This window comes from Heterodontus francisci, unplaced genomic scaffold (assembly GCF_036365525.1).
Source record: "Heterodontus francisci isolate sHetFra1 unplaced genomic scaffold, sHetFra1.hap1 HAP1_SCAFFOLD_101_1, whole genome shotgun sequence".
Lineage (NCBI taxonomy): Eukaryota > Metazoa > Chordata > Chondrichthyes > Heterodontiformes > Heterodontidae > Heterodontus > Heterodontus francisci.
The window spans coordinates 5,810,993-5,835,190 of NW_027141025.1; the positions used below are offsets into that span (position 1 = coordinate 5,810,993).

Genomic DNA, 24,198 nt, shown 5'->3' on the forward strand with positions numbered 1-24,198 from the left:
CTCCGAGCACACTGTTCCCCAGGTGCCATTGTAGAACACTTCCACTCTCCCCTCACAGCGATGCTTCCCATTCACCAGCCGCAGCTCTTTGTGCTCTGTCAATGACACAAGAAATATCCAGATAGTTAGATTGATAACTCGTTGTATGTTCATACTGCACAGCTCAACACATGCTGCACCGGTTGTGTTCACTGATTTCCAGTAATTATTTCAGAAAAGCGATAGAAAAACACCGACTGCCCATAAAGTAATAAAGAATAATCAACACCGATTTCACAACAGAAAGACAAACAACGTTATTGAATTATTTGAAGAAGTTACAGAAAGATAACAGGGATAATGCAGTCGATGTAATATGCATGTTTTTCCTTCAGAAGGCCTCTGACAAGGATCATGACTGGGGTCCGAGCCTGTGAAGTCAAGAGATCAGTGGAAGAATGATAGGAAACCAGCTACAAAGCACACCGTCCGGGTACAATGTGGTAACCCAGAATGGCGCAAGGTGGGAAGTGGTGTTCCACAGGTCTGGGGTCACTGCTGCTCAACATTTACATGAACGATTTGGATTTAGACAAGGGAGACTTAATTTCAAATTTTAAGATGACAGCAATTTGGGGGTATAGTTAACACTAAGAAAGACAGAGACAAAATACGGGAAGACGTTAATAAACGGGCCGAATGGGCATACAATTGCCAAATGAGTTGAATACAGATAAGCCTAAGGTGCTCAGTGTTGACAGGAAGAATAAAGAGGCCACGTACTTCTTCTAAAATAAGAGTGAAAATGATATAGATCAGCAAAGAGACCTCGGGATACAGAGGCACTAATCACTTCTGAAGTGACAGAGACCGAAGCGAGTGATCATAAATATAGGATAATCCCGAATAAATCTAATAAGAAATTCAGGAGAATGTTTTTTTTACCTAGGGAGTGGTTTGAATTTTGAATTCCGAACACATGCAATTGCTGAGGTGATTTGCACTGATGCCTTTATGGTAAAGCTATGCAGGTACATGAGGCAGAAAGAAGCTAGAGGATATGCAAAGAGGGTTAGGTGCAGTGATGTGGGGCGATACTCGTAGGCAACGTAAACACCACATTGACCAGTTCGTCCGAATGGCCAGATTCCGTGCTGTCCAATGTATGTAATTCGAAGTAATATCTTCCCTGTGAAACCACGTGCACAACACTATGGAAAATGGGAACATGGAAGCACCTTTACCTGAACACATGATCCTCACATCTTCTTTATGAGAACAGTCGTGGTTACCCCACGATGCTGAGGGACATTCCCAGAGAAATGATTCGTTACTGGAACACTTCAGTTCATCCAACCAAACTGGCCCTGAACCTGGCCCACAAGATGCAGGAGGTGCCAGGTCCAATGCCTTTCCACAACCCAGCTGTTTGCAAACCACGTCAGCGTCCGCCAGATCCCAGGAATCATCACAAACTGAGCCCCAAGTCCCATTGTAATAAATCTCCACTCGGCCATTACATGGGCTTCCACCGTCAGAGAGCCTTAACTGCACGTGGTCTGTAGGATAACAGTACATGAGGATTATACTTTCAATAGACATTCACATCATCACTCAATACAACTGATTTTACCATCACCAGCTCAAAAAAAGAACGTTAAATGCACCTGTGGACAGGTAAATAAAACTATACAACAGAATATCTGTTTACACTTACTTCTTACATAGAATGTAAAGAACAGCAATGTTTCAGATGTGCTATTACATCTGGCTTTGACAAGTTCTGGTCTCCAGTTCCCCTCTTATGTTTTGAATGCTGTGTACGGTGTTAAACAGGCAATGACTCACACGATTAGCAGTTAATCTATACTCATGTTATATAACTGTATCTGTTCTTTATCCATGTATGTTACCCTTATTTGTTATCTTGGTCAGACATTTACTGCCATCTCCTATTTCCCTCATCTTCAATTACAAGTGACTTGCATTTATCTAGCGCCATTAACGTAATGAAACATCCCAAGGGGCGATACAGGAGTGATATCAAAGAAATTTTAACACAGAGCACCGAAAAATATATTAGGTCAGATGACCAAAAGCGAAGTCAAAGAGTTAGTTTTTATGGAACGTCTTAAAGCAGGAAAGACTGGTTGACAGGCAGAGAGATTTAAGGAAGTAATTCTAGAGCGTGTGACCTTCGCAAATAAAGGCACGGCCGCCAATGGTGCACAATTAAAACCAGGAATGCTCAAGAAGCCAGAACTGGGAGCTGTCAATCTGGAGCCGATTGCAAAGACAGGAGCTGTGAGGCCAGGAAGGGATTTGAAACCAAGGATGATAATTTTAAAACCGCTCATTGCTGGGAAAGGTAGGTCAGTGAGCAGAGGGCAGATGCCTGAGTGGCAAATGGTCGAGACAGCGGAGCTTGCAGAGGTTGAAACTCGTGAAGCCAGCCAGGAGTGCATTAGAATCATCGAGTCTGGAGGGAACAACGCTATCGACAAGACGAGATAAGGGCAAATGCGGGTGATGTCATGGAGGTGAAAATAGACAGTGTTAATGAGGATATGGAGATTTGATAGGAGGATCACCCTGGGGTCAAATATAACACCAAGATTGCAGGCTGTCTGGCTGAGTGACAGACAGTTGGAATGGCGAGAAATGGAGTTGGAGACAAGGAAACATGCGATGGGGACTGATGGTTTCTATCTTTTCAATACTGAGTTGGAGGAATTTTCTGCTGATGCAGTACTGAATGTCAGCCTGGAATTCTGACAGTGTGCAGGCATTGGAGGGCTCAAGAGTGTTGAATGCGAGGTAGAGTTGGATACAGTGAGATACATGTGGAAACTGAGGCTGTGTTTGCGGATATCACTGAAAGGCAGCATGTAAATGAGTAATGAAGTGTCAAAGGATAGATCCTTTGGTGACACTATAGCTGACTTTGCAGGAGCGGGAAGAGAAGCCATTGCAGGCCACTTTCTGACCATGACTGTATAGATAATACTAGAACAAGCTGAGTGCAGTCCCACCCAGCCGGGTGTTAATGGGGAGGAATTGGAGAAGTATTTCATGATCAATCATATCAAAATTTGAGACAAGTCAAGAAAGAGGAGGTGGAATCGTTTATATTTGTCACAATCACTTCGGATGTCATTTGTTTTCGTCCTGTGGTGTGGATAGAAAATTGACTTGCGGAATTGAAACATGCAGCTTCATATAAGATGAGCATGGATTTGGGAGGCGACAACACATTCAAGGACTTTGGCGAGGTACGAACAGTTGGAGCTGGGGCAGTAACCTGCATGGACAGGTGGTCAATGGTTCCTTTCTGAGGAGAGGTGTAATGACTGCTGATTTTAAAGAGAGGTGCCTGAACATGTAGAGAGAGAGGGAGAGAAAGATAATGGTTAATAATGCCAGCTAACATGGAACCCAGGAAGGGAATGTTTGTGTTCAGTAGTTTAATAGAAATAATGTGTAGACAGCAAAATGTGGATTCCATCAACAGCACAGGTTCAGAGAGAGAGTGAAGGATTCTAGGAGAGAAACAAGAAATGTGAATTCAGGGTGATCGTATGGGATGGAGATGGGAACTGATAGGAAGTTAGGCCTGGTGGGTTGGGGATGAAAGGGAAGTAGTGGAGGTGACTGAACGGATGTTTTTGAACTTTGTGACAAAATGTCTACGAGCTCCACTCACATATTTTTGGAGTTCAGGGTGGACGAGGCAGGGAAGTGGTTCAGGAGGAAGATTTATGATGGAGAATACTTGCTGTGCGTTTTCTATGCCTTCCTGGATAGTCTTTGTCAAACGGGTGGTTTTAGTGAAGATGAGGAGGACCCGATGATGCTTTATGTGATTGATCCATTCAGAATTATATTACCAGATAGTTCGCCACATGTCACCATTCCTTTCTGTTTTTTAATTATTTCAGGGGATGTTGGTGTCACTGGCAAGACCAGCAGTTTAATCCACCCTATGTATTACTTCCACTTCATATTGGAGAATGCAACGTCTGCAAAAATAGTACCCTTAAACATCAGCCTTGCAATGTGCAGTATCTTCGTGTAGAACTACGTTCTAGGGTTGTGTTGATTATAACATTATCATAAATCAATTTAATATTAATTGCATAGGAGAATCAATTACTTTTGTAAGGATGGGACTCTGTCTTTGACAAGGAACATATTTGAGTAATTTTAGAGACATAAACCGCATGTCTGAACAGAAAATATGCAGACCTCTCTGTCCAGACAGACTGCTGCAATTATGTTCAATGAGCAAACGAAACTTGTGAGGCAAATTAACAATTGTTATTGTCTGTAAAAAGTCAATGAACTAAACGACTAATTCTATCAATATATGACTGTTGGACCGGACCAAAGAAGGCAGAAAACAGGATCTCTCTGCAAAATGTTGGACAGGATCAGGAAGCACCTATGGGCAATTGAACTCCAGATGTGTAGACCTCCTGGATGAACAGAAACCAGTATTTAATCTGGACTGGACAAAAATGATTGGACGAATTGCATCAGGCACTTTGGAAAATAAACATCAGCAATGTGACCCATCAGATAGAGAAGTAGAAGACAAGGAGAAGACACATGGCTTCTGAAGGTGGGCATAAATGTTGGGTGGAGCTTAACATCTACCTAACTGAAGAACAAGATGACATACTCTACTCTGTCCAGGGACTGAGTGTGTAATAACCATTCAGCACTGTAAACTTCTGACGTGAAACGCTGGAATGTATTGATTTCCGCTGTTCCCGAAGAAATTATTTACTGTAACCAATCGGTATCAAATCTGAATCATTAACTATCTCATATGTTGTAAGTTCCACTCTGTCGTATGGAAATAAATGTTCATTGGAACAACCCGAAAACATCTGCCCACACTTACACTCTGCATAACGCAACATCCCCAGAACACATGCCTGCATTAACATGCTACACAATGAAACTTTAAAGCATATAGTCCAAAACATCTGTCTACTTTTATCCACAATATAATGAAACTTACACCAGAACAACTCCCACACAGCTACCTCCACTTATATACTGTACAGTAGAACTGATTGCAAGCTCGGCGCCGGATTTGATACCAGAGCTGAGATTCCAATTCCGTATTCTCTTTTTCATAAGGCCGTTATCTTTCACCTCTATCATCATTCACCTCCCTTCCTGCCTCAGCCCATCTGCTCACCCATGCTTTGTTTCCTGCAGAACAGAATATTTTAATGTTCTCCTGGGCGATCACCCATCTTGCATCCTCCAGAAACATCAGCTCATCCAAAGTTTTGTTGCCTGCCCTACATGAAGCCCCTCTCAGGAACGCCATGGCACTCGCCGATCTATTGGTTTCCCCGCCATCAATACCTCGTGTTTCCAATTATGATCTTCATGTTCAGCCACCTTCATGCTCTCCCCCTGCATCAGTATAACAGTCTCCAGCCTGAAACATTTCAGGAACTCTGCTTTTCTCTGAATACAGCTTCTTGTACTTCACCCACTTCAATTGCCTACAACTTTCAGTTTTGCCTTTAACCATCTAACCCCCAGATCTGAATTTCCACCAGAAATATTTCCGTGTCTCCGGCTCTTCAAATCCAACCATCTGACTAAGAATTTCGTCGCCCACTCTAACATCTCTTTGTTTGGCTCTGTGTCAGTTTTCTCTCCGTTTACATTCCTGTTAAACCCCTTGTGATGTATGTGTTAATTGAAATTTCTGTAATACAAACGTTCTTGCTGTTTAATTGTGTCCGTGTCCTCTCTCTCTGTACACCACCCCAGCTCCCCGACCGCCCACCATCCTCTCCCACTCTCCTCGAGTGAAATTACTGGTTTGAGAAACACAGGAACAAGTAACCGATATTATCACTTTTCTCAGCAGATTAGACATTTCACTTTTATGTTTTTGTAAAAGCAGTGAAGAATTTGCTTACCTGAACACAGGACCCCAACATCCATACTGTCAGTGAGAGACGAATTCAATGTGAATAAGATGCAGTTCTGGAGCTGCAATTCGTTTCCTTCACACTGGACATCATTCACCCAGACGGGTCCTTCACTCTCTCCGTCCTTTGAATAGTTATAAGCGGCTGTCGCTTCACCGCAACCCAGCTGTGTACAGACTACGTTGGCATCATTCACGGTCCAGTGTCTATCTTGCAATCTCCCCCAGCTGCCATTGTGGTAAATCTCCACTCGCCCATCACACCAGCTTCCCCCGTTAGTCAGCCTTAGTGACCAATTTTCATCTACAATATGAAACACATTGAGAATGTCGAAACTGAAGCAAAATATCTCAGAATTTACTGCCACCAGAAATGTCATTAATTTTAATGGTTGCTATTTCTGTCATCATTGTTCAGAAGGCTTGTTGAAAGATCTTCTTCACCATTACCTTTTCTCAGTAAATGCATTTCAGAGACGTACCGAGCAGCTTACGGTTGCTGAAATGGGGACAGAGGGTAAAATGAACTGGGGGTGAGACCCGAGGGACTGAAGGTCGTCCTCCTGTCCACATGTACTGATATTTCCAGCTCTCGCCCTGTACTTGAAAATATCATCAACCTTTCTTCCAATTTATCCTCCTTATCTTCACATGGTCCATCTTCAACTCTTCTGTTCTCTTCTTCAAAATCTCTGTCTCTGATTCTGGGGATAGGTTATTAACTAATATAAAGAATAAACCCAGTGACTCTCACAGTTACCTGTCTATGCTTCCTCACCCCCCAATTATTCGAATGACTCTATCACATTTTTTCACTTGCACCACGGCAATGTCTGGTGATTCAACCTTCCATACCAGTGGTTCCAGATATGTCTTCCTTTTTCCTCATCCGAGGACTCTCCTCACATCCTCATCCACCCACCATGGTTAACAGGGCCCTCAAGCACGACCATTCCATTCCCCATACTTCTGCTTTCACCCTTTCCCCCCTCCCAGAACCATGATAGGATCCTGATTCTCCTCATTTTCCACTCCATCAGCTTCCATATTCAACAGACCATCGTCCACCATTTCCACCACCTTTAATGTGATGCCACGACAAAGCACATCTTCCCCTTCCCTCCAATTTTAACGTTCTGAAGGGACCTTTCACTCTGTGGCACCCTGATGCCCTCTTCAATCATTGTCAACACCCCTTCCCACAGGACCTTCCCATGAATGCGCAGGAGGTACAACCACTGCCCTGTTACCTCCACCTTTCTCACCATCCAAGCCCCCAAATACGGCTTCCAAGTGAAACAGCGATTTTCTTGTCCTGCTTTCTCTTTAGTATACTGCACTCACTGTATTGACTGATCATGATACCGTCTCCTTTACATTGGGACACCAAACATAATTGAGTGCTTACTTTGCACAACATCTTTGTTCAGTCTGCAAGCTTTACCTTTAGCTTCCAGTTACCTGTCCTTTTCATTCTTTATTCCGCTCCCACACTGACCTCTCTCTCCTCTTTCTCCTACACAGTTCCAATGAAGGTTAACGTAAGTTTGAGAAACAGCACTTCCTCTTTCCACTAGACTCTTTACAGGCTTATGGAATGAACACTGAATTCAGCAATTTCAGATCAGATTCCCTCCCCTTTTTTTCTTTTTTTGGACGATATTTTGCCTTCCAATTTGCAACACTTCTAGAAATGTGTTTTTTACTTGGCCCATTCCTATCTATTTTTGCCTTGCACTGTCCCATTTACCATTTAATCTCTCCTGTCTTCCACCATATCACAGATTGTTCCTTTCGCTCTTTCCTTGCTTTCCCCTTTCTTTAAAAACTGTTAAATCTCTAAGTTATGATGAAAGATCTGCAAACTGCAAGGTTGATTCTGTTTCTTTCACCATAGATGCAGCCAGAACCTCTGAGTATTTTCAGCACTTACTGTTTTTATTACCTATATTTTAAATTGTGAAACGTGGGAGCAATTTGCGTTGAGCAATGTCTCACGTACAGCGATCAGATAACAGAGCAGATAATCTGTTATAACAGGGCGTGGGTTGAGGGATAACTGGGAGAATTGTAATTTACATCAAGTTTGTGAAATAATCAAAGACATGGCATATTGGTGAAATAACGAGTTACTTCACTCGCTGTCATTTTAATGCCCTTGATGCAATGGAAATTAAAATTTATCTCATGTTATTTAGCTGGAAACAAGTTCACAGTGTTTTCTATTGTACAGCTGATCTTTGCAGAGACTTCCATGATAATTCATATTTGAACGGCCAACATTGATCACAGTTTCAATGCTCGAGCAACATTTCTATGCTTTGGCAGTGGTCCTGGGAGCAAATTGCTGATTCTATGCCCCTTGAATAATGCCCTAGATTTACCACAAAAGAGATATTATATGAGCGATTAGTACTAATCATGAGACATTGTATGTATTCAATGTTTACTAGAGTGAAGCTCTTTGATTCATTTGTAATTTAATTTAGACACTTAAACCCACAAGCACATCTCGGAATCTTAGTGTCAAAGGAAGCATGGGATCAGCAAAACTAGTGAATCAGCGACCTGTGGAAATAGTCAATGATGCTTGACAGCAGAACAGTTGGTGTATTTCAGTTCAATGACTGAGATGACTCACCCGTACAGATGACACTGGCGTCATTTTCATGTGAGCAGCTAAACTGATCCCAGGATGAAACAGGACACTCCCACAATCGCGTCTCATTCCCCCGACACCTGTAACTTTCCATCCACACTGGACCAGCTCCCTTCCCAAAGTGAGCTCCTCCCGGTATTGAGGTTACTGTCCCACACTGAAGGTGCTCACAGACCACGTTGGCGTCTTCCAAATCAAAGTAAACGTCACACACCGTCCCCCACTGGTCTCCATGTAGCACCTCCACCCGGCCTGAGCATCTGTTCGTCCCATCAACCAATCGAGGTCCATGTTTCCCTGTATTGGAAACAAATACAAATCCAAATAATTTATAAATCATCCTCTGCATAGAAACAGCAAAATAGAAAATGGGTATAACATTTGAATCTTATGTACACGATTATCTATCCATACTTTACACAAATTATCTATCAAAAAACAATTAGAATTACCACAGCAACACAAAAGCAAAATACTGCGGATGTTGGAAATCTGAAATATAACAGAAAATGCTGGAAATACTGAGCAGGGCTCGCAGCATCTGTGGAGAGATCAAGAGAGTTATGTTTGAGGTCTGTGTCCTTTCATCATAATAATTACTAAAGGACCTCTTTATGAAGTTGGCTGAACACTCAAAAATTAACACCTCTTGTTGCAATTGCTAATCGATTGTTGGTCTTTATCTCTTGGATTTTGGAAGATAAAGATGATGGATTTGATGTTTCTGTTGTATCTGTTGTCACTTTTGGGCACTGCACTTCATAAAACCATTGCCTTTGGAGGTGGTTAAGGACAGAGTCACGAGAATGGCAACAATGCTTAAAGCGTTACATTATGAAGACAAGTTTCATAAACTTTGTTTGTAGTAGCTTTAGTTTAGAAGGATTACAGCTTATCGAGTTGATGTGTTGAAAATGTTTAAGTGGTTTGATAGATGAGCGATAGAAGATCTGAAGAACAAATACAGAACAAGTTCATTTGGGAGCTGCTTTTCTTTATGAGGGATGTGGACATCTCTGGCAGAGGTGGCAGTTATTGCTCAACTTTATTTGCCCTTGAAACCGGTGTCAGGACCGTCCTCTTGAACTGCAATTGCCTGCATGGGGAATGTTCTTCTGCAATTCAGTAAGGTAGTTAGAGTTAAGGCAAAGTGTGCAAGCATAGACTGTACCTTTAGGTGCATGTGTTGCAACCAGAGTGGGAAGTTTGGAATTTGGTAATTAGTAGCTAAGACTGAAATCTAGCCTTAACATTTAGCGTTTCGCTTGTAATTAAAAACCAAACTGCAAGGCAGTTCATTGAAAGCAGTTAACATTGCAAGTCAGGTTAGCAGTAAGCAGTCAATCAGCTGTGCTTGTCCGAACTGGGGTAATTACTGTCAGCTGGAAACTGTCTAAACTGTTGCATCTTGAATGTGCCTCAAAAGGCATATAATACTGGACGTCATTGCAAGAGGCTTTGAGTAAAGGAGCAATGTCTTACTGCACCTATACAGGGCTTTGGTGAGACCTCACCTGGAGTATTGTGTGCAGTTTTGGTCTCCTTATCTGAGGAATGATGCCCTTGTCATGAAGAGAGTGCAAAGAAGATTTACGATGCTAATTCCTGGGATGGCAGGATTCACGTATGAGGAGAGATCGGATTGACTCGGACTCTTTTCACTAGAGTTTAGAAGAATGAGAGAGGTACTCAGAGAAACCTATAAGACTGGAACAGTACTAGACAGGCTAGATACAGGGCGGATGTTCCCGATGGCTGGAGAGTCCAAAACCACGGGTCACAGTCTCTGGATACGGAGTATGCTATTTAGAACCGAGATGAGGAGAAATGTCTTCACTCAGAAGGTGGTGAACCTGCGGAATTCTCTACCACAGAAGGCAGTGGAGGCCAGATCACTAACTATATTCAAGAAGGAGATAGATATCTTTCTTAATACCAAAGGAATCAAGCGATATGGGGAAAAACGGGAACAGAGTACTGAATTAGATGATAGGCCATGACTTTTTTTGAATGGTGGAGCAGGCTCCAAAGGGCTGTCTGGCCTACTCCTACTCCAATTATCTATGTTTCTATTTTTAGACTTCTAGTAAGGCAGAGTGTAAACAAAGATTGCAATGTTAACTGAAAACAATTATGAACATAGTGGGAAGTTAGAGTTTGCTAAGAGTAAGAATTCGGTTCAGAGTGGGAACAGGAGGTATTTTTTATTATTTCACAGGGGGTGGGACTTTCGGGCTCGGACAGCATTTAGTACCCATCCCGAACTGCCCTTGCAAAGATGGTGGTGAGCTGCTTTCTTGCACCACTGCAGTGCATGCGCTTTCAGTGCACTCACATTGCTGTAAGGAAGGGACTTCCAGGATTTGACAGTTCCAAATTAGGATGGTGTGTGCTTCGGAGGAGAACATGCAGATGGTGTTCCCATGCATCTGCTGTCCTCGTCCTTCTCGGTAGTAGAGAGTGAGCGTTCGGATGGAGGTGTTCTGTTGTGTCTGTTAAACTGGAGTCAGTGACTCGAGCCACCGGTTTAAAAGAGCGTCACAGCCAGCAGCAGCAGAGCCTATTGGAAGGGGCTGAGGGACAGACACCAGGCAAATAGTGGGAAAAACTCACTCAGTGAAGCAATTGTCAGGTCAGGGTGTGAGAGGGCGTGGGTAAGTTGTAAATAAGTATTAAGTTAATTGATGAGTGTTTAGTGTTTCGGCGTTAGCTAACCAGTGAAATAGCGTTAAAGCTAAAATGCATCTAAAAATAATTTTACCTCAAAAATAAAGACAGACTAAGTTCTGGCAGTGCAGGTTTTTTTCTGGATATTGGAATTTGTAGATAATGGAACTGCCGCGAGGGAACTTGTCTGTAGTAGATATCTCAACCTGGAATCTCTCTGGCTCAGGATCATAGAGCTGTTGTGGGAATTGGAGAAACGCCAACACATATGGCAACAAGAAGAGTATTTGACAGTTTGCTGCAGATTTCAGTCACACCTTGTAGAGAGCTGCAGGATCAGAATGAGGTTGTTGCAGCTTATAATGCACAGTAATGGAAATCCAGATGTAATGGAGAACGAGGATATACAGAAGTGAAAAGGAACAAAGTCCTGGCTATTTGTGAGGATAAGGATGAAGACGGTCAGAAGGACAGCCAGAATGTTGACCGTGATACCTTGGAATAGGAAGCTGTTCAAAAGGAGGAGGAGTGGAGCATAATGTGATACCTTTAAGTGATTCAATAATTAGGGCATTAAGAGTTCCACACAGTATTTTCCCAACTTGTGCGAAATGAGGGTTATCTCAAATCAGATTGCAAGAATGGAGGGGAAATATCCAGTCGTTGTGGACCATGTCGGGATAAACAACATAGCAAAGAGTAGGCAAGAGGTTCTTTTCAGAGAGTACCAGGAGCTGAAATATAAAATAAGTTCACAAGGATTATAATCTCTGGATTATTATACAAGCCGCTTGCACTTTGGCATCAGAAAAATAAACGATCAGGGAGATGAACATGTGGTTGAAGGTTCTGATGTTGGACAGAGGTTTTACCTTTCATGGGACCCTGACACCTGTACTGGGATATTAAAGAACTATTCTGTTGGAATGTGCAGCACCTGAATCGGGTTGGGATCAGTGTCCCAGAATAAAGGATGAATAGGGTTGTTACAGGAACCTTAAACTAGTAAATGGGTGAGGTGAGGCTGGTGGGGGGCGGGGTGAGGGGTCAGAGCACAGTTGTAAATGTAGCATATCTAGGTGCTACAGGGAAATGGAAAACTAAAATATGCAACATTTGAGTCAGACCATTTTCCGGTTTTACATCACGTGCCTTTGCGCTGAAAACAGCAGTTGCTTTCTTGAAAAAGCAGTTGTTCGAAATTCTGACAGACCGTGACGTTTTGGGCCATGTCCTCTGCCCATTGTCTGGAGAAATAATTGTAATTGGTGGAAGCTGTCTGTTTATGTGTAGTGCAGAACGGGAATGTGGGCAGGATCTGACTACTGTTAGGTTATTACATGTTCCTGTTCTGGCTGTTATTAGTCAGTTAATTATATTCCATGAGAGGTCAGTAGATGTCATTATTCTTGCTGCTGATTCGTCAGTTATTGTGCATTGTGGCAAGTCAATCCATGCTACTGTTCTGGTCGTGGTATGTTGGCTGCACAACAGGTGCTTGTGCGTTTCTTGAGGAGGGAAACCCTGATATTCACTGAGGAACAGGCCACTTTTAGGGGGAAGGTCTTGTGTTTATCGATCTCCATAGCTTCCCTGACGCAGTGAACGGCACAAGCCTGCCATCAAAGAAGCTCAGCTCAATGACCACAGCATTGAATGGTCCAATTCCAAACTCAACCTCATCTATTATGGACTGGCTTGCAAGACACGGTAACATCATAAGTATAAAAGAGACCAAAAACATGCAAAAATGCAAAAAATAATGCACAGATCTTCGCGAATGGCAGAGATACAATGAATAGCAAAGGATGACAAAACAGTTCGCAAGAGCTCCAAAGCTTTTACAATAACTTCAGAAATATATTGTCATTAAAAGCAATGTGGTCTCATTACGATGACAGTTGTGATATTATAAATGAAAATAAGGAAATGGCAGGAATTATGCAGAATTACTTTGCATCAGTATTTACATGCACACAACTTTTATTAAGGTTCTTTGTTGCCACAGTCGGCCAAATGCTGCCCTGACATTGAGGGCAGTCACTCTCATCTGGAATACAGCTATATCATACATGTTTGTATAAAGGGTGTGATGAGGTCTGAAGCTGAGTGGTCCGAACAAACCCAAACTGAGCTTCACTGAGCAGTTTATTGGTAAGTACTGCATGATAGCGCTGTAAACAACACCTTCCATCCCTTTGTTAATGATAGGGAGCAAACTGCTGGATCAGTAATTAGAAAATTGCAATTGTCACACTGCTATTTAAAGAAGGTTATCGAGTGAACCGAGGGAATTATAGACTGGTTAGCATAACAGCAGTTGTCAGGAAATTAATAGAGTGTACATTTAAAGATGGAGTGTCTGATCACCTTGAAAAGTTACAGCTAATCAGAGAGAGCCAGCGTGGATTTGTAAAAGGTCGATCATGCTTGATGAACCTGATCAAATATTTTGTGGCGGTAACTGAAGTGGAGGACAGGGGAACCTCAATGGATGTTACTCAGATGAACTTCCAGAAAGCACTCAACAAAATCCCTCGTAACTGATTGTTGGCTAAAGTTGAAGCTCATAGAATTTAGGGAAAATTATTGACCTACTTAGGACGTTAGTTTAGTGGCAGGAGATAGACAGCAGGGATAATGGACAGATCATCTAACTGGCAGGATGTGAAGGCGCCGTCCCGCAGGAACCTCAACTATTCACCATATTTATTAATGGTTTAGATGACTGGATAGAAAGCCACATATAATTGACATACTCAATATTGCCATTAAAAGAAACCATCAGCCATATTGTAATCATGTATACTTTAAGCATAACTTTACAAAAAAAAAGATTCAGTGACTGTGAAAAACTATTTCAATATTGGTGAGTGTGAGGTGTCCAATTTGGACTTAAAAAGATTACAGTACTTTATAAATGGTGAAAAGCCGGATGCAGCACATTGAAAAGAGACTTCAGGATCATGGGTAAGTACAGGAACGAAAAGCAAAACAGCCAATGGAATGCTGTGCTTTTTATCTAGTGGAATGGAATACAAGGGGCGAGAAATGATGCTACAGCGAAAAAAAGAAAACAGGCCAGGCACCATCTGGTGTAATGTTCAGCTATGGGCAATATGCGTTGGGAAGGATATGTTGACCAGGGAGACTGTGCAGCATAAGAGATGCTAGAATGATTCATCGGCTTCAAATGTTTCTGTTTTTTATTCATTCACAAGATGTGGGTGTCGCAGGCAAGGTCAGCATTCGTTGTTCATGCCTCGAAACCTTTCACAACTGGGTGACTTGTTAGGCTATGTAAGAGGACAGTTAAGAGTCAACAACATTGCTGTGGGTCTCTTGTCACATGTAGGCCAGACCAGGTAACAATGGCAGATTTCATCCCCTAAGGATATGACTAAACAAGATTTTTTTTTAATGACAATCGACAATGGTTTCATGGTCACCATTACTGAGACTAGTTTTCAATTCCAGATTTATTAACTGACTTTAAATTGCACTGGCTGCGATGGTGGGAATTGCACCAGCGTCCCCAGAATTAGCCTGGGGCTCTGGATTGCTAGTCCAGTGACATTAACACCACGCCACTGCCTCACCTCACTATGAAGTAGGATTACACAAACTGTGGCTGGGTTCCCTGAAATTTGGAAGAGACTTGTCTTGATGTACAGAGAGATTTGGGTGTTCAGGTCCATTGTTCCCTGAAGGCGGCAACGCAGGTCAATATAGTGGTCAAGAAGGCATACGGCATGCTTTCCTTCATCGGACGGGGTATTGAGTACAAGAGTTAGCAGGTCATGTTACCGTTGTATCGGACTTTGGTTCGGCCACATTTGGAATACTGCGTGCAGTTCTGGTCGCCACATTACCAAAAGGATGTGGATGCTTCGGAGAGGGTGCAGAGGAGATTCACCAGGATGTTGCCTGGTATGGAGGGCGCTAGCTATGAAGAGAGATTGAGCAGATTAGGATTATTTTCATTAGAAAGACGGAGGTTGAGGGGGGACCTGATTGAGGTGTACAAAATCATGAGAGGCATAGACAGGTTGGATAGCAAGAAGCTTTTTCCCAGAGTGGGGGATTCAATTACAAGGGGTCACGAGTTCAAAGTGAAAGGGGAAAAGTTAAGGGGGGATATGCGTGGAATGTTCTTTACACAGAGGGTGGTGGGTGCCTGGAATGCGTTGCCAGCGGAGGTGGTAGACGCGGCACAATAGCGTCTTTCAAGATGTATCTGGACAGATACATGAATGGGCAGGAAGTAAAGAGATACAGACCCTTAGAAAATAGGCGTCATGTTTAGATAGAGGATCTGGATCGGCGTAGGCTTGGAGGGCCGAAGGGCCTGTTCCTGTGCTGTAATTTTCTTTGCTCTTTGTTCTTTGTTTTCACATTCCCAGCCTATCTCTTCCAGCTGCTGAAAAGTCTTTGGCAATTCTGCAGGTGAGCTACTTGCCACAGAATGCCGATCATCTGACCTGCTCCACTCGCCACTACATTATGGTAAATGGTCTAGTTCAGTTTCTTGTCAATGACAACACTCAGGAGGACTTGATGATGGTAGTAAATTCACTGATTACAATAGCTAGGGGAGATGTTATTGTCTCTCTTGTTGGAAATAGTCATTACCTGACATGGAGGTGGTGAGTATGTTACTTTCTGCCCATTTGCCCAAGTCTAAATAATGTCCTGATCTTGATGGAAGTGGGCAGGAACTGTTTCTTAATCCGAGGAATTGTGAAGGGAACTAAAGTCCATGCAATTACCAGCTAAAAGCCCAACTTCGGACATTTTGATGGTGGGAAGGTAACTGACCAAGCACCAGAAGTTACTTGGGCCTCAGAGAACAATTAGAAAACACATTTTTCTATAAAAACCGTGGAAATCTGGAACATTCCCGAAAGTAAAGAGCGGTGGATGTAACATTTAATCTACATTTTCAGGACTAATATTGATACATTTTTGTTAGCTCTGTGTATCAAAGAATCCGGTTCAAAGCGAGGTAAAGAGACTTGAAGAAAATATCATCTATGATATAACTGAATGATCGAACATGCTAGTGCAACTGAAAGCTGTGTACTGATAATGTGGATATGTGTCCGATCCTGTCATATTTAGCGGGTAAAATACACACATTCTATAAAATAACTTTGTAATCTTTCACTTCTGGCCTGATTGCACTGAGCAGTGCTAGAGTACAGCCGTTATTTTATACCCTGCCGTTCAGTAGGTGTTAACGTGGGCACAGTGGAGCAGTGGTTAGCATCACAGCTCCAGTGACCTGGGTTCAGATCTGGGTGCTGTCTGTGTGGAGTTTGCACGTTCTCCCTGTGACGGCGTGGGATTCTGCCACGGGCTCTGGTTTCCTCCCACAGTGAAAGACTTGCAGGTCGAAAGTAAGTTGACCATTGTAAATTAACCCTACTGTGGGTAGGTGCTTGGAGAATGATAGGTAATGTAGGATTAGGATAAATGGGTGGTTGTTGGTCGGCAGAGACTCGGTGGGCTGAAGGACCTGTTTCAGTGCTGTATGATAAGAATAATAACGTGGTCAGGGAGGGTCAGAAGGCTATTGTAATGTCGGATCATTCGTGGTGTTCAAATTAAAGTATCGAAATAGGCCAGTGCATATTCATTTAGTCAACTCCCAACTGTTGCAGCTAATATTCAATTCTAAATATACATTCGGTGCAGTGGTAAACAAACTTGTGAAAATTCTGCTTCTTGCAGAATAAATGTTAAGATTTAGAACCATCTTGTTTACGATTAATTGCGGATATTTTGTACCACGTTCCACCAAACCTATAGCAGTAATAGTAAACTATAATGACTAGTTTAGATATGAACCTTTCAGACAGATTCATGGGAATGCCACCTTCTTCAGTTTTCCAAATATTAAGCAGGATGTTGACTGCTTTTCAGTAAGTCTGTACTCACCGGAACAGATTACACTGGCATCGTTCCTGTGGCTGCACTCCTGGGTTCTTTGAAAAAGACGGCAGTCCAATAAACTGGACTCGTTTCCAGTGCACTCAAAGATATCAGTCAGTACGAGCCCAGTGCCCTCTCCAAAATGGGCATATCTTGGCACAGACACGGCGACTCCACACTGAAGCTGACTACAGACCACATTGGCATCTTTCAAATCCCAGTCAAGGTCACACACTGTTCCCCAGGTTTCACCGTACTGGATCTCCAGTCTGCCTGAGCATGGGGAGTCTCCGGATGTTAGTCGAGGAGATCTGTGATCTGAATAAGCATATTATATCAAAATTAGCATAATACGTTAATAATCACAATAATACAAATATTTATATTTCAATACTCATCTGATTAATCACAGATCTGGCAACAGTCGTTCTCAGATTCTGTTCAAAACTGATTATGCTGGATTTCCTGTATCACTACTGCTTATAATGTGACAGGAAAGGACAGCATTACCCCTGAAATAATCAAGAGTGCCAAGCCTGCTATACTCTCAGCACTACATGAACTGCTATGCCTGTGCTGGGACGAGGGAGCAGTACCCCAGGACATGCGCGATGCCAACATCATCACCCTCTATAAAAACAAAGGTGACCGCGGTGACTGCAACAACTACCGTGGAATCTCCCTGCTCAGCATAGTGGGGAAAGTCTTTGCTCGAGTCGCTCTGAACAGGCTCCAGAAGCTGGCCGAGCGCGTCTACCCTGAGGCACAGTGTGGCTTTCGTGCAGAGAGATCGACTATTGACATGCTGTTCTCCCTTCGTCAGATACAGGAGAAATGCCGTGAACAACAGATGCCCCTCTACATTGCTTTCATTGATCTCACCAAAGCCTTTGACCTCGTCAGCAGACGTGGTCTCTTCAGACTACTAGAAAAGATCGGATGTCCACCAAAGCTACTAAGTATCATCACCTCATTCCATGACAATATGAAAGGCACAATTCAACATGGTGGCTCCTCATCAGAGCCCTTTCCTATCCTGAGTGGTGTGAAACAGGGCTGTGTTCTCGCACCCACACTTTTTGGGATTTTCTTCTCCCTGCTGCTTTCACATGCGTTCAAATCCTCTGAAGAAGGAATTTTCCTCCACACAAGATCAGGGGGCAGGTTGTTCAACCTTGCCCGTCTAAGAGCGAAGTCCAAAGTACGGAAAGTCCTCATCAGAGAACTCCTCTTTGCTGACGATGCTGCTTTAACATCTCACACTGAAGAATGCCTGCAGAGTCTCATCGACAGGTTTGCGTCTGCCTGCAATGAATTTGGCCTAACCATCAGCCTCAAGAAAACGAACATCATGGGGCAGGATGTCAGAAATGCTCCATCCATCAATATTGGCGACCACGCTCTGGAAGTGGTTCAAGAGTTCACCTACCTAGGCTCAACTATCACAAGTAACCTGTCTCTAGATGCAGAAATCAACAAGCGCATGGGCAAGGCTTCCACTGCTATGTTCAGACTGGCCAAGAGAGTGTGGGAAAATGGCGCACTGACACGGAACACAAAAGTCCGAGTGTATCAGGCCTGTGTCCTCAGCACCTTGCTCTACGGCAGCGAGGCCTGGACAACGTATGCCAGCCAAGAGCGACGTCTCAATTCATTCCATCTTCGCTGCCTTCGGAGAATACTTGGCATCAGGTGGCAGGACTATATCTCCAACACAGAAGTCCTTGAAGCGGCCAACATCCCCAGCTTATACACACTACTGAGTCAGCGGCGCTTGAGATGGCTTGGCCATGTGAGCCGCATGGAAGATGGCAGGATCCCCAAAGACACATTGTACAGCGAGCTCGCCACTGGTATCAGACCCACCGGCCGTCCATGTCTCCGTTATAAAGACGTCTGCAAACGCGACATGAAATCGTGTGACATTGATCACAAGTCGTGGGAGTCAGTTGCCAGCATTCGCCAGAGCTGGCGGGCAGCCATAAAGACAGGGCTAAATTGTGGCGAGTCGAAGAGACTTAGTAGTTGGCAGGAAAAAAGACAGAGGCGCAAGGGGAGAGCCAACTGTGCAACAGCCCCAACAAACAAATTTCTCTGCAGCACCTGTGGAAGAGCCTGTTACTCCAGAATTGGCCTTTATAGCCACTCCAGGCGCTGCTTCACAAACCACTGACCACCTCCAGGCGCGTATCCATTGTCTCTCGAGATAAGGAGGCCCAAAAGAATAATGTGACAGGACTATAATGTTTAAAATGTTCCTTTATTTATTTACAACTTACCCAGTCTCCGTAACTGCAACTGAGAAACATGCACTGTATCAGCAGTTTGAACTGGGCAAGAAGTATTGTGTGACAAGAACTGGTGCTAGGAGTAATGTTGTTCATATTTAACATAAATGATTTCGACTCAAAAAAGGGACGTACAATTGTAATATTCACTAATGACATCTACTTGGAGCAATAGTTAATACAAAGGCAGATTGTGAGAAAAATACTTTACATTAAATGTACACTTACACATTTGGGTTGGAAGACTGAGAACCCATATTCCTTGGACAATGATACTGTAAATTGTGTCGAGGAGCAATGGGACTCAGGGGTACAGATATAAAAATCAATAAAATAGCAACACAGGTTAACAAAGCTCTTGAAAATACAAAAAAAATTGAGGTTTATCTATGAGAGATACGTTGAAAGGAGAGTCACACCCAGCACAAGGAAAGATTTGGTGTTCCGAAGAAGGGTCACTGACCCGAGGCGTTGACTCTGCTTCTCTTTCCACAGATGCTGCCAGACCTGCTGGGTGAATCCAGCATTTCTTGTTTTTGTTAAAGATTTGGTGTTTATTGGGAGTAGGTTGATTGGGTGCTAACTGGTCACTGTTTCCCTACTTATCTGGGCAGTGAGCAACTTTACACCATATCCGTTGAATGCTAGTGCTGTAACTGCTGTAACTATACTGGATCAGCTTGGCTGGAGTTGTCGCTAGTTTTAGAGCACTGATCTGCAGCACTACAGCTGGAGTGTGATCGGGCTTTTGCTTTGTGCTGTGTGCTCAGCCGCTTCTTAATCTTCGGAATGGACCAAACAATGGAACGCATTTGCACAGCGCTAACCCATTGACATGAATTGTCAAACAATATTTCTTACCTTTTGTGAGTCTGAATAACTACCTTTAACACACTTTGTTGACTGTTTTGTAGCCAGTTTGCTACAGTCTGTCATGATCACACTTCAAAGCCCTTCGTATGCAATTAATTACCTTGAAACCACATTCACAGTTTGAAGTTTAAAACTGGACAGACAGTTTGACATCAACTAGATGCAGCAGTCAGCATATAATCATAGAATGTTTACAGCACAGAAGAAGGCCATTCAGCCCGTTGTTTCCATGCTAGTTATCTGTAAGAGCACCTCACTCGTCCTGGTGTTTGCAATTTTCTTGAGTTCCCCCTCCCTTCCATTTCCTGACTTACAGCTAAAGCTGAGATGTTAATTTTATCCTCAATAGTGAAGACCGATGCCAAATATCTTCTCAATTAATCTGTCATCTCCTTATTTTTCATTATTAATTCCCCAGATTCACATTTTATAAGTTCAACGCTCACTTTGTTACCTCTTTTCTTTTTTTTAAATATATATATATATATATATAAACTCTTACTATCTGTCCTTCTATATCTATCTGGCCTTCTCTCGTCCTCTAATGTTACCTGCCTTATCAATCTTTTAGTCATCATTAGCTTTTTATAAAATATTTTGTCCAATCTTTTGACCAGCCTCCCATCTTTGCGCAATTATTGGCTGTAAGTTTGATACGACCTTTGGCTGTTTTACTTAACCACGGATTACGGGACCCACTCTTGGAATGTTTCTAACTCATTGAAATAAGTGAAATTGTGTATTCTGAAATATTCCCTTAAATGTCTGCCATTGCATCTCTATGGACCTATCCCTTAACCTGATTTGCCAGTTCACTTTAGCTAGCTTTGCATTCATGTCCTTATAATTGCCCTAATTTAAGTTTAAATTGTTAGACTTGGTCCCACTCTTCTCTCCCTCAAACTGAATGTAAAATTCAATCATATCATGATCACTGCTACCAAGGGGCGCCTTAACTGTGAGGTTATTAATTATTCCTATCTCGTTGCACAATACCAGGTCGAGTATCGCCTACTCTCTGGTTGGCTCCACAAGGTATTGTTCCAAGAAAGTATCTCGAAAATATTCTATGCATTCCTCATCTAGGCTACCTCTGCCCATCCGATTTTTCCAGTCCATATGTAGGTGAAAATACCACCCCCCTCCCCCCCAACATAATTATCACTGCACCTTTCTGATAAGCTGCCATTATTTATTACTTTATACCCCGGACAACAGTGTGGTTAATGTTAGGCGGCCTGTGCATCACTTCTTACAAGTGACTTCTTGCCTTTATGATTTTTCATCTCTACCCGAACAGATTCTACATCCTGGTCTCCTGAACTTCGGTCATCCCTCTCTGTTGCGCCAATACCGTCATTAATTAACAGAGCTAGCCCTGCACCTATTCCTGGCTTCCTGTCCTTCCTAAATGCCATGTATCCTTCAATATTCAGGTCCCAGTCTATATATATAGAAATGACCCGGACCTTGGTTCACAGGCACAATTTCAAAGTTTGCAGATGATACAAAACTTGGAAGCATTGTGAACTGTGAGGAGGATAGTGCAGATCTTCAAAAGGACATTGACAAGTTGGTGGAATTGGCAGGCAGTTGGTGGATGAAGTTCAATGCAGAGAAATGCGAAGTGATTCATTTTAGTCGGAAGAACATGGAGATAAAATATAAAATGAAGGGTTCAATTCTAAAGGGGTTACAGGAGTTTAATAGTGCATAAGTCATTGACGGTGGCAGGCCAGGTTGAGATAGCGTTTAATAAAGCATACACTGTCCTGGGCTTTATTAAAAGATGCATAGAATACAAAAGCAAGGAATTACGTTGAACTTGTATTAGACACTGGTTCGGCATCAGCTGGAGTATTGTGTCCAGTTCTGGGCGCCGCAGTTGATGAAAGATGTGAGGGCATTGGAGAGAGTACAGAGACGTTTCATGAGAATGGTTCCAGGGATGAGGAATTTCAGTTATGATGATAGATTGGAAAAGTTAGGACTGTTTTCCTTGGAGAAGAGAAGGCTGAGAGGTGATTTGATAGAGGTATTCAAAATAATGAGGGTCCTGGACAGAGTAGATGGAGAGAAATTGTTTACACTCGTGAAAGGACCGAGAAGGAGAGGGTACAGATTTAATGCATTTGGTAAAAAAAGCGAAAGTGATATGAGGAAAATATTTTTTTCATGCAGCGCATATTTAAGATTGGGAATGTTTGTCTGAGAACGTGGTGGAGGCTGGTTCAATTGAAGCATTCAAAAGGGCATTAGACAGTTATATAAAAGGGAAGAATGTGCAGAGTTATGGAGAGAAGGCAGGGGAATGGAACTGAGCGAATTTCTCTTTCAGAGAGCCCATGCAGGCATGATGGGCCGAATAGCCCCCTTCTGTACTGTAACAGTTCAGTGATTCTGTGATATTGCCTCTCCTCCTTGTTCCAACCAGAATGTATCAGTTCCCACTTCTCTGCATTCAATTTCATCTGCCACCTGTCCGCCCATTTCACACGCCTTTCTTTGTCTTCTTGAAGTCTATCACTATCCTCCTGACAGTAACTGGTCAGGATTTCAGGAAAACCCGGCGCTTTTCTTCCAATAGTTCAACTGTGTTGAGTTTAATCGTTGCAACTGCTTCCTGAACTATCTGAGCTCCTTTGTTTAATATTCTGTGCATTTCACTTTCTCAATATTTGCCAAAATGTAAATGGCAATGCGCAGGCAGCGGTGGGATCTTACTGTGCAGTTTCCTCTTGAGGTTCCCATAATAACTGCCTGCCATTACTTCGGCTCCCCGAGGCTGAGAAACCTGCTTCCCTCCCTCCCTTTTGTCCCCAGTCTCAGCTTCACAATCTGTGTGATGGATCAGATCTGAGGCCAAGCTCTCACTGCAGGTGGACAGCCGGGCTGACAGTGCATGCCCGGTAGCGGCTGTTGGGTTGATGAATGGCGAGTTGGATTGAGATTGTGACATTTCCAGCCGTTCAGATCATTGACTGCGGATTTAGGGAAAATCTCAATGGAAACTGCTCAGTCTGTATTGTAAATGTGCTGAGTATCAGGTATTTGCTGCTCCCGGTGGAGAATGTTTATTAAATATAATGCTAATGATATAATTATAAACAGTGATACTAATATTAACAATAATTCTAACCGCAGATTACTGGAATTATTATCATCTGACTTTCCGGGTACGGACCATCCTGATTTGTTTTACTTTCACTTCTTCACCGTGGCGGAAGATGAGAGACTGAGAAAGATTTTTACCTGAGCAGATGACGCCGGCATCGTTGGAGTGTGAGTTGGAATAGTGACTCCATTGAGCTGACTTACAGTCTCGCAGAGTGGCCTCGGTCCCGCTGCACTTTACATTATACGTCACAATGGGTCCGGAGCCTTCCCCAAAGAGAGCCCGGCGCGGTGCAGAGACCGCGGTCCCGCAGCCCAGGTCCTGACAGACAACAGCAGCATCCGACAGGTCCCAGAGATTGTCATGCACAGTCCCCCACTGTCGCCTGTAGTGAATCTCCACTCTCCCAGCGCACCGACTGCCCCCATTCACCAGTCTCAGCTTCGCCATCTCTGTAAAATATCAGAAATATCATCAAGCAGTTACCGTGTGTTAAACCCACAGGTTCCCAGCGCACAGACCCTCCCCATTCACCAGGTATGAATTGACAGGAATATCAGTCTGCACTCAGAACACTAATAAAAATCGGAGTATATATTACACACGAAAAAAGGAAAGGGAAATACTAATACACGGTGCAAACGAGCAGGAAACCAGGAGACAGCCAGATATTCCCACCAACACAGCGGCTCCAATGAGAACTGGATGGGGACAGGCTCAG

The 24,198-nt window shown here is 43.1% G+C and overlaps 1 protein-coding gene across 1 annotated transcript; it reads right to left on the reverse strand.

Annotated features, from left to right (window-relative positions):
* Positions 1-1,051: 1,051 nt before the first annotated feature.
* On the reverse strand, positions 1,052-23,927 carry LOC137361851 (deleted in malignant brain tumors 1 protein-like). Its single transcript, XM_068026454.1, has 4 exons — positions 23,615-23,927; positions 17,208-17,519; positions 8,585-8,897; positions 1,052-1,190 (listed from the first exon to the last, which is right to left on the reverse strand). Exons 1-4 carry the CDS (start codon positions 23,925-23,927, stop codon positions 1,052-1,054), a joined length of 1,077 nt encoding a protein of 358 aa, XP_067882555.1.
* Positions 23,928-24,198: the final 271 nt, after the last annotated feature.

Excerpts from the sequence above, each read along its gene's own strand:
- LOC137361851 (XM_068026454.1), bottom strand. The coding sequence starts at position 23,927 with ATGGCGAAGCTGAGACTGGTGAATGGGGGCAGTCGGTGCGCTGGGAGA. Across the intron at positions 17,520-23,614 it reads TGCCGGCGTCATCTGCTCAG|ATCACAGATCTCCTCGACTA; the intron begins GTAAAAATCTTT and ends ATGCTTATTCAG. Across the intron at positions 1,191-8,584 it reads GACGCCAGTGTCATCTGTAC|TGTTGTGCACGTGGTTTCAC; the intron begins GGGTGAGTCATC and ends CATTTTCCATAG.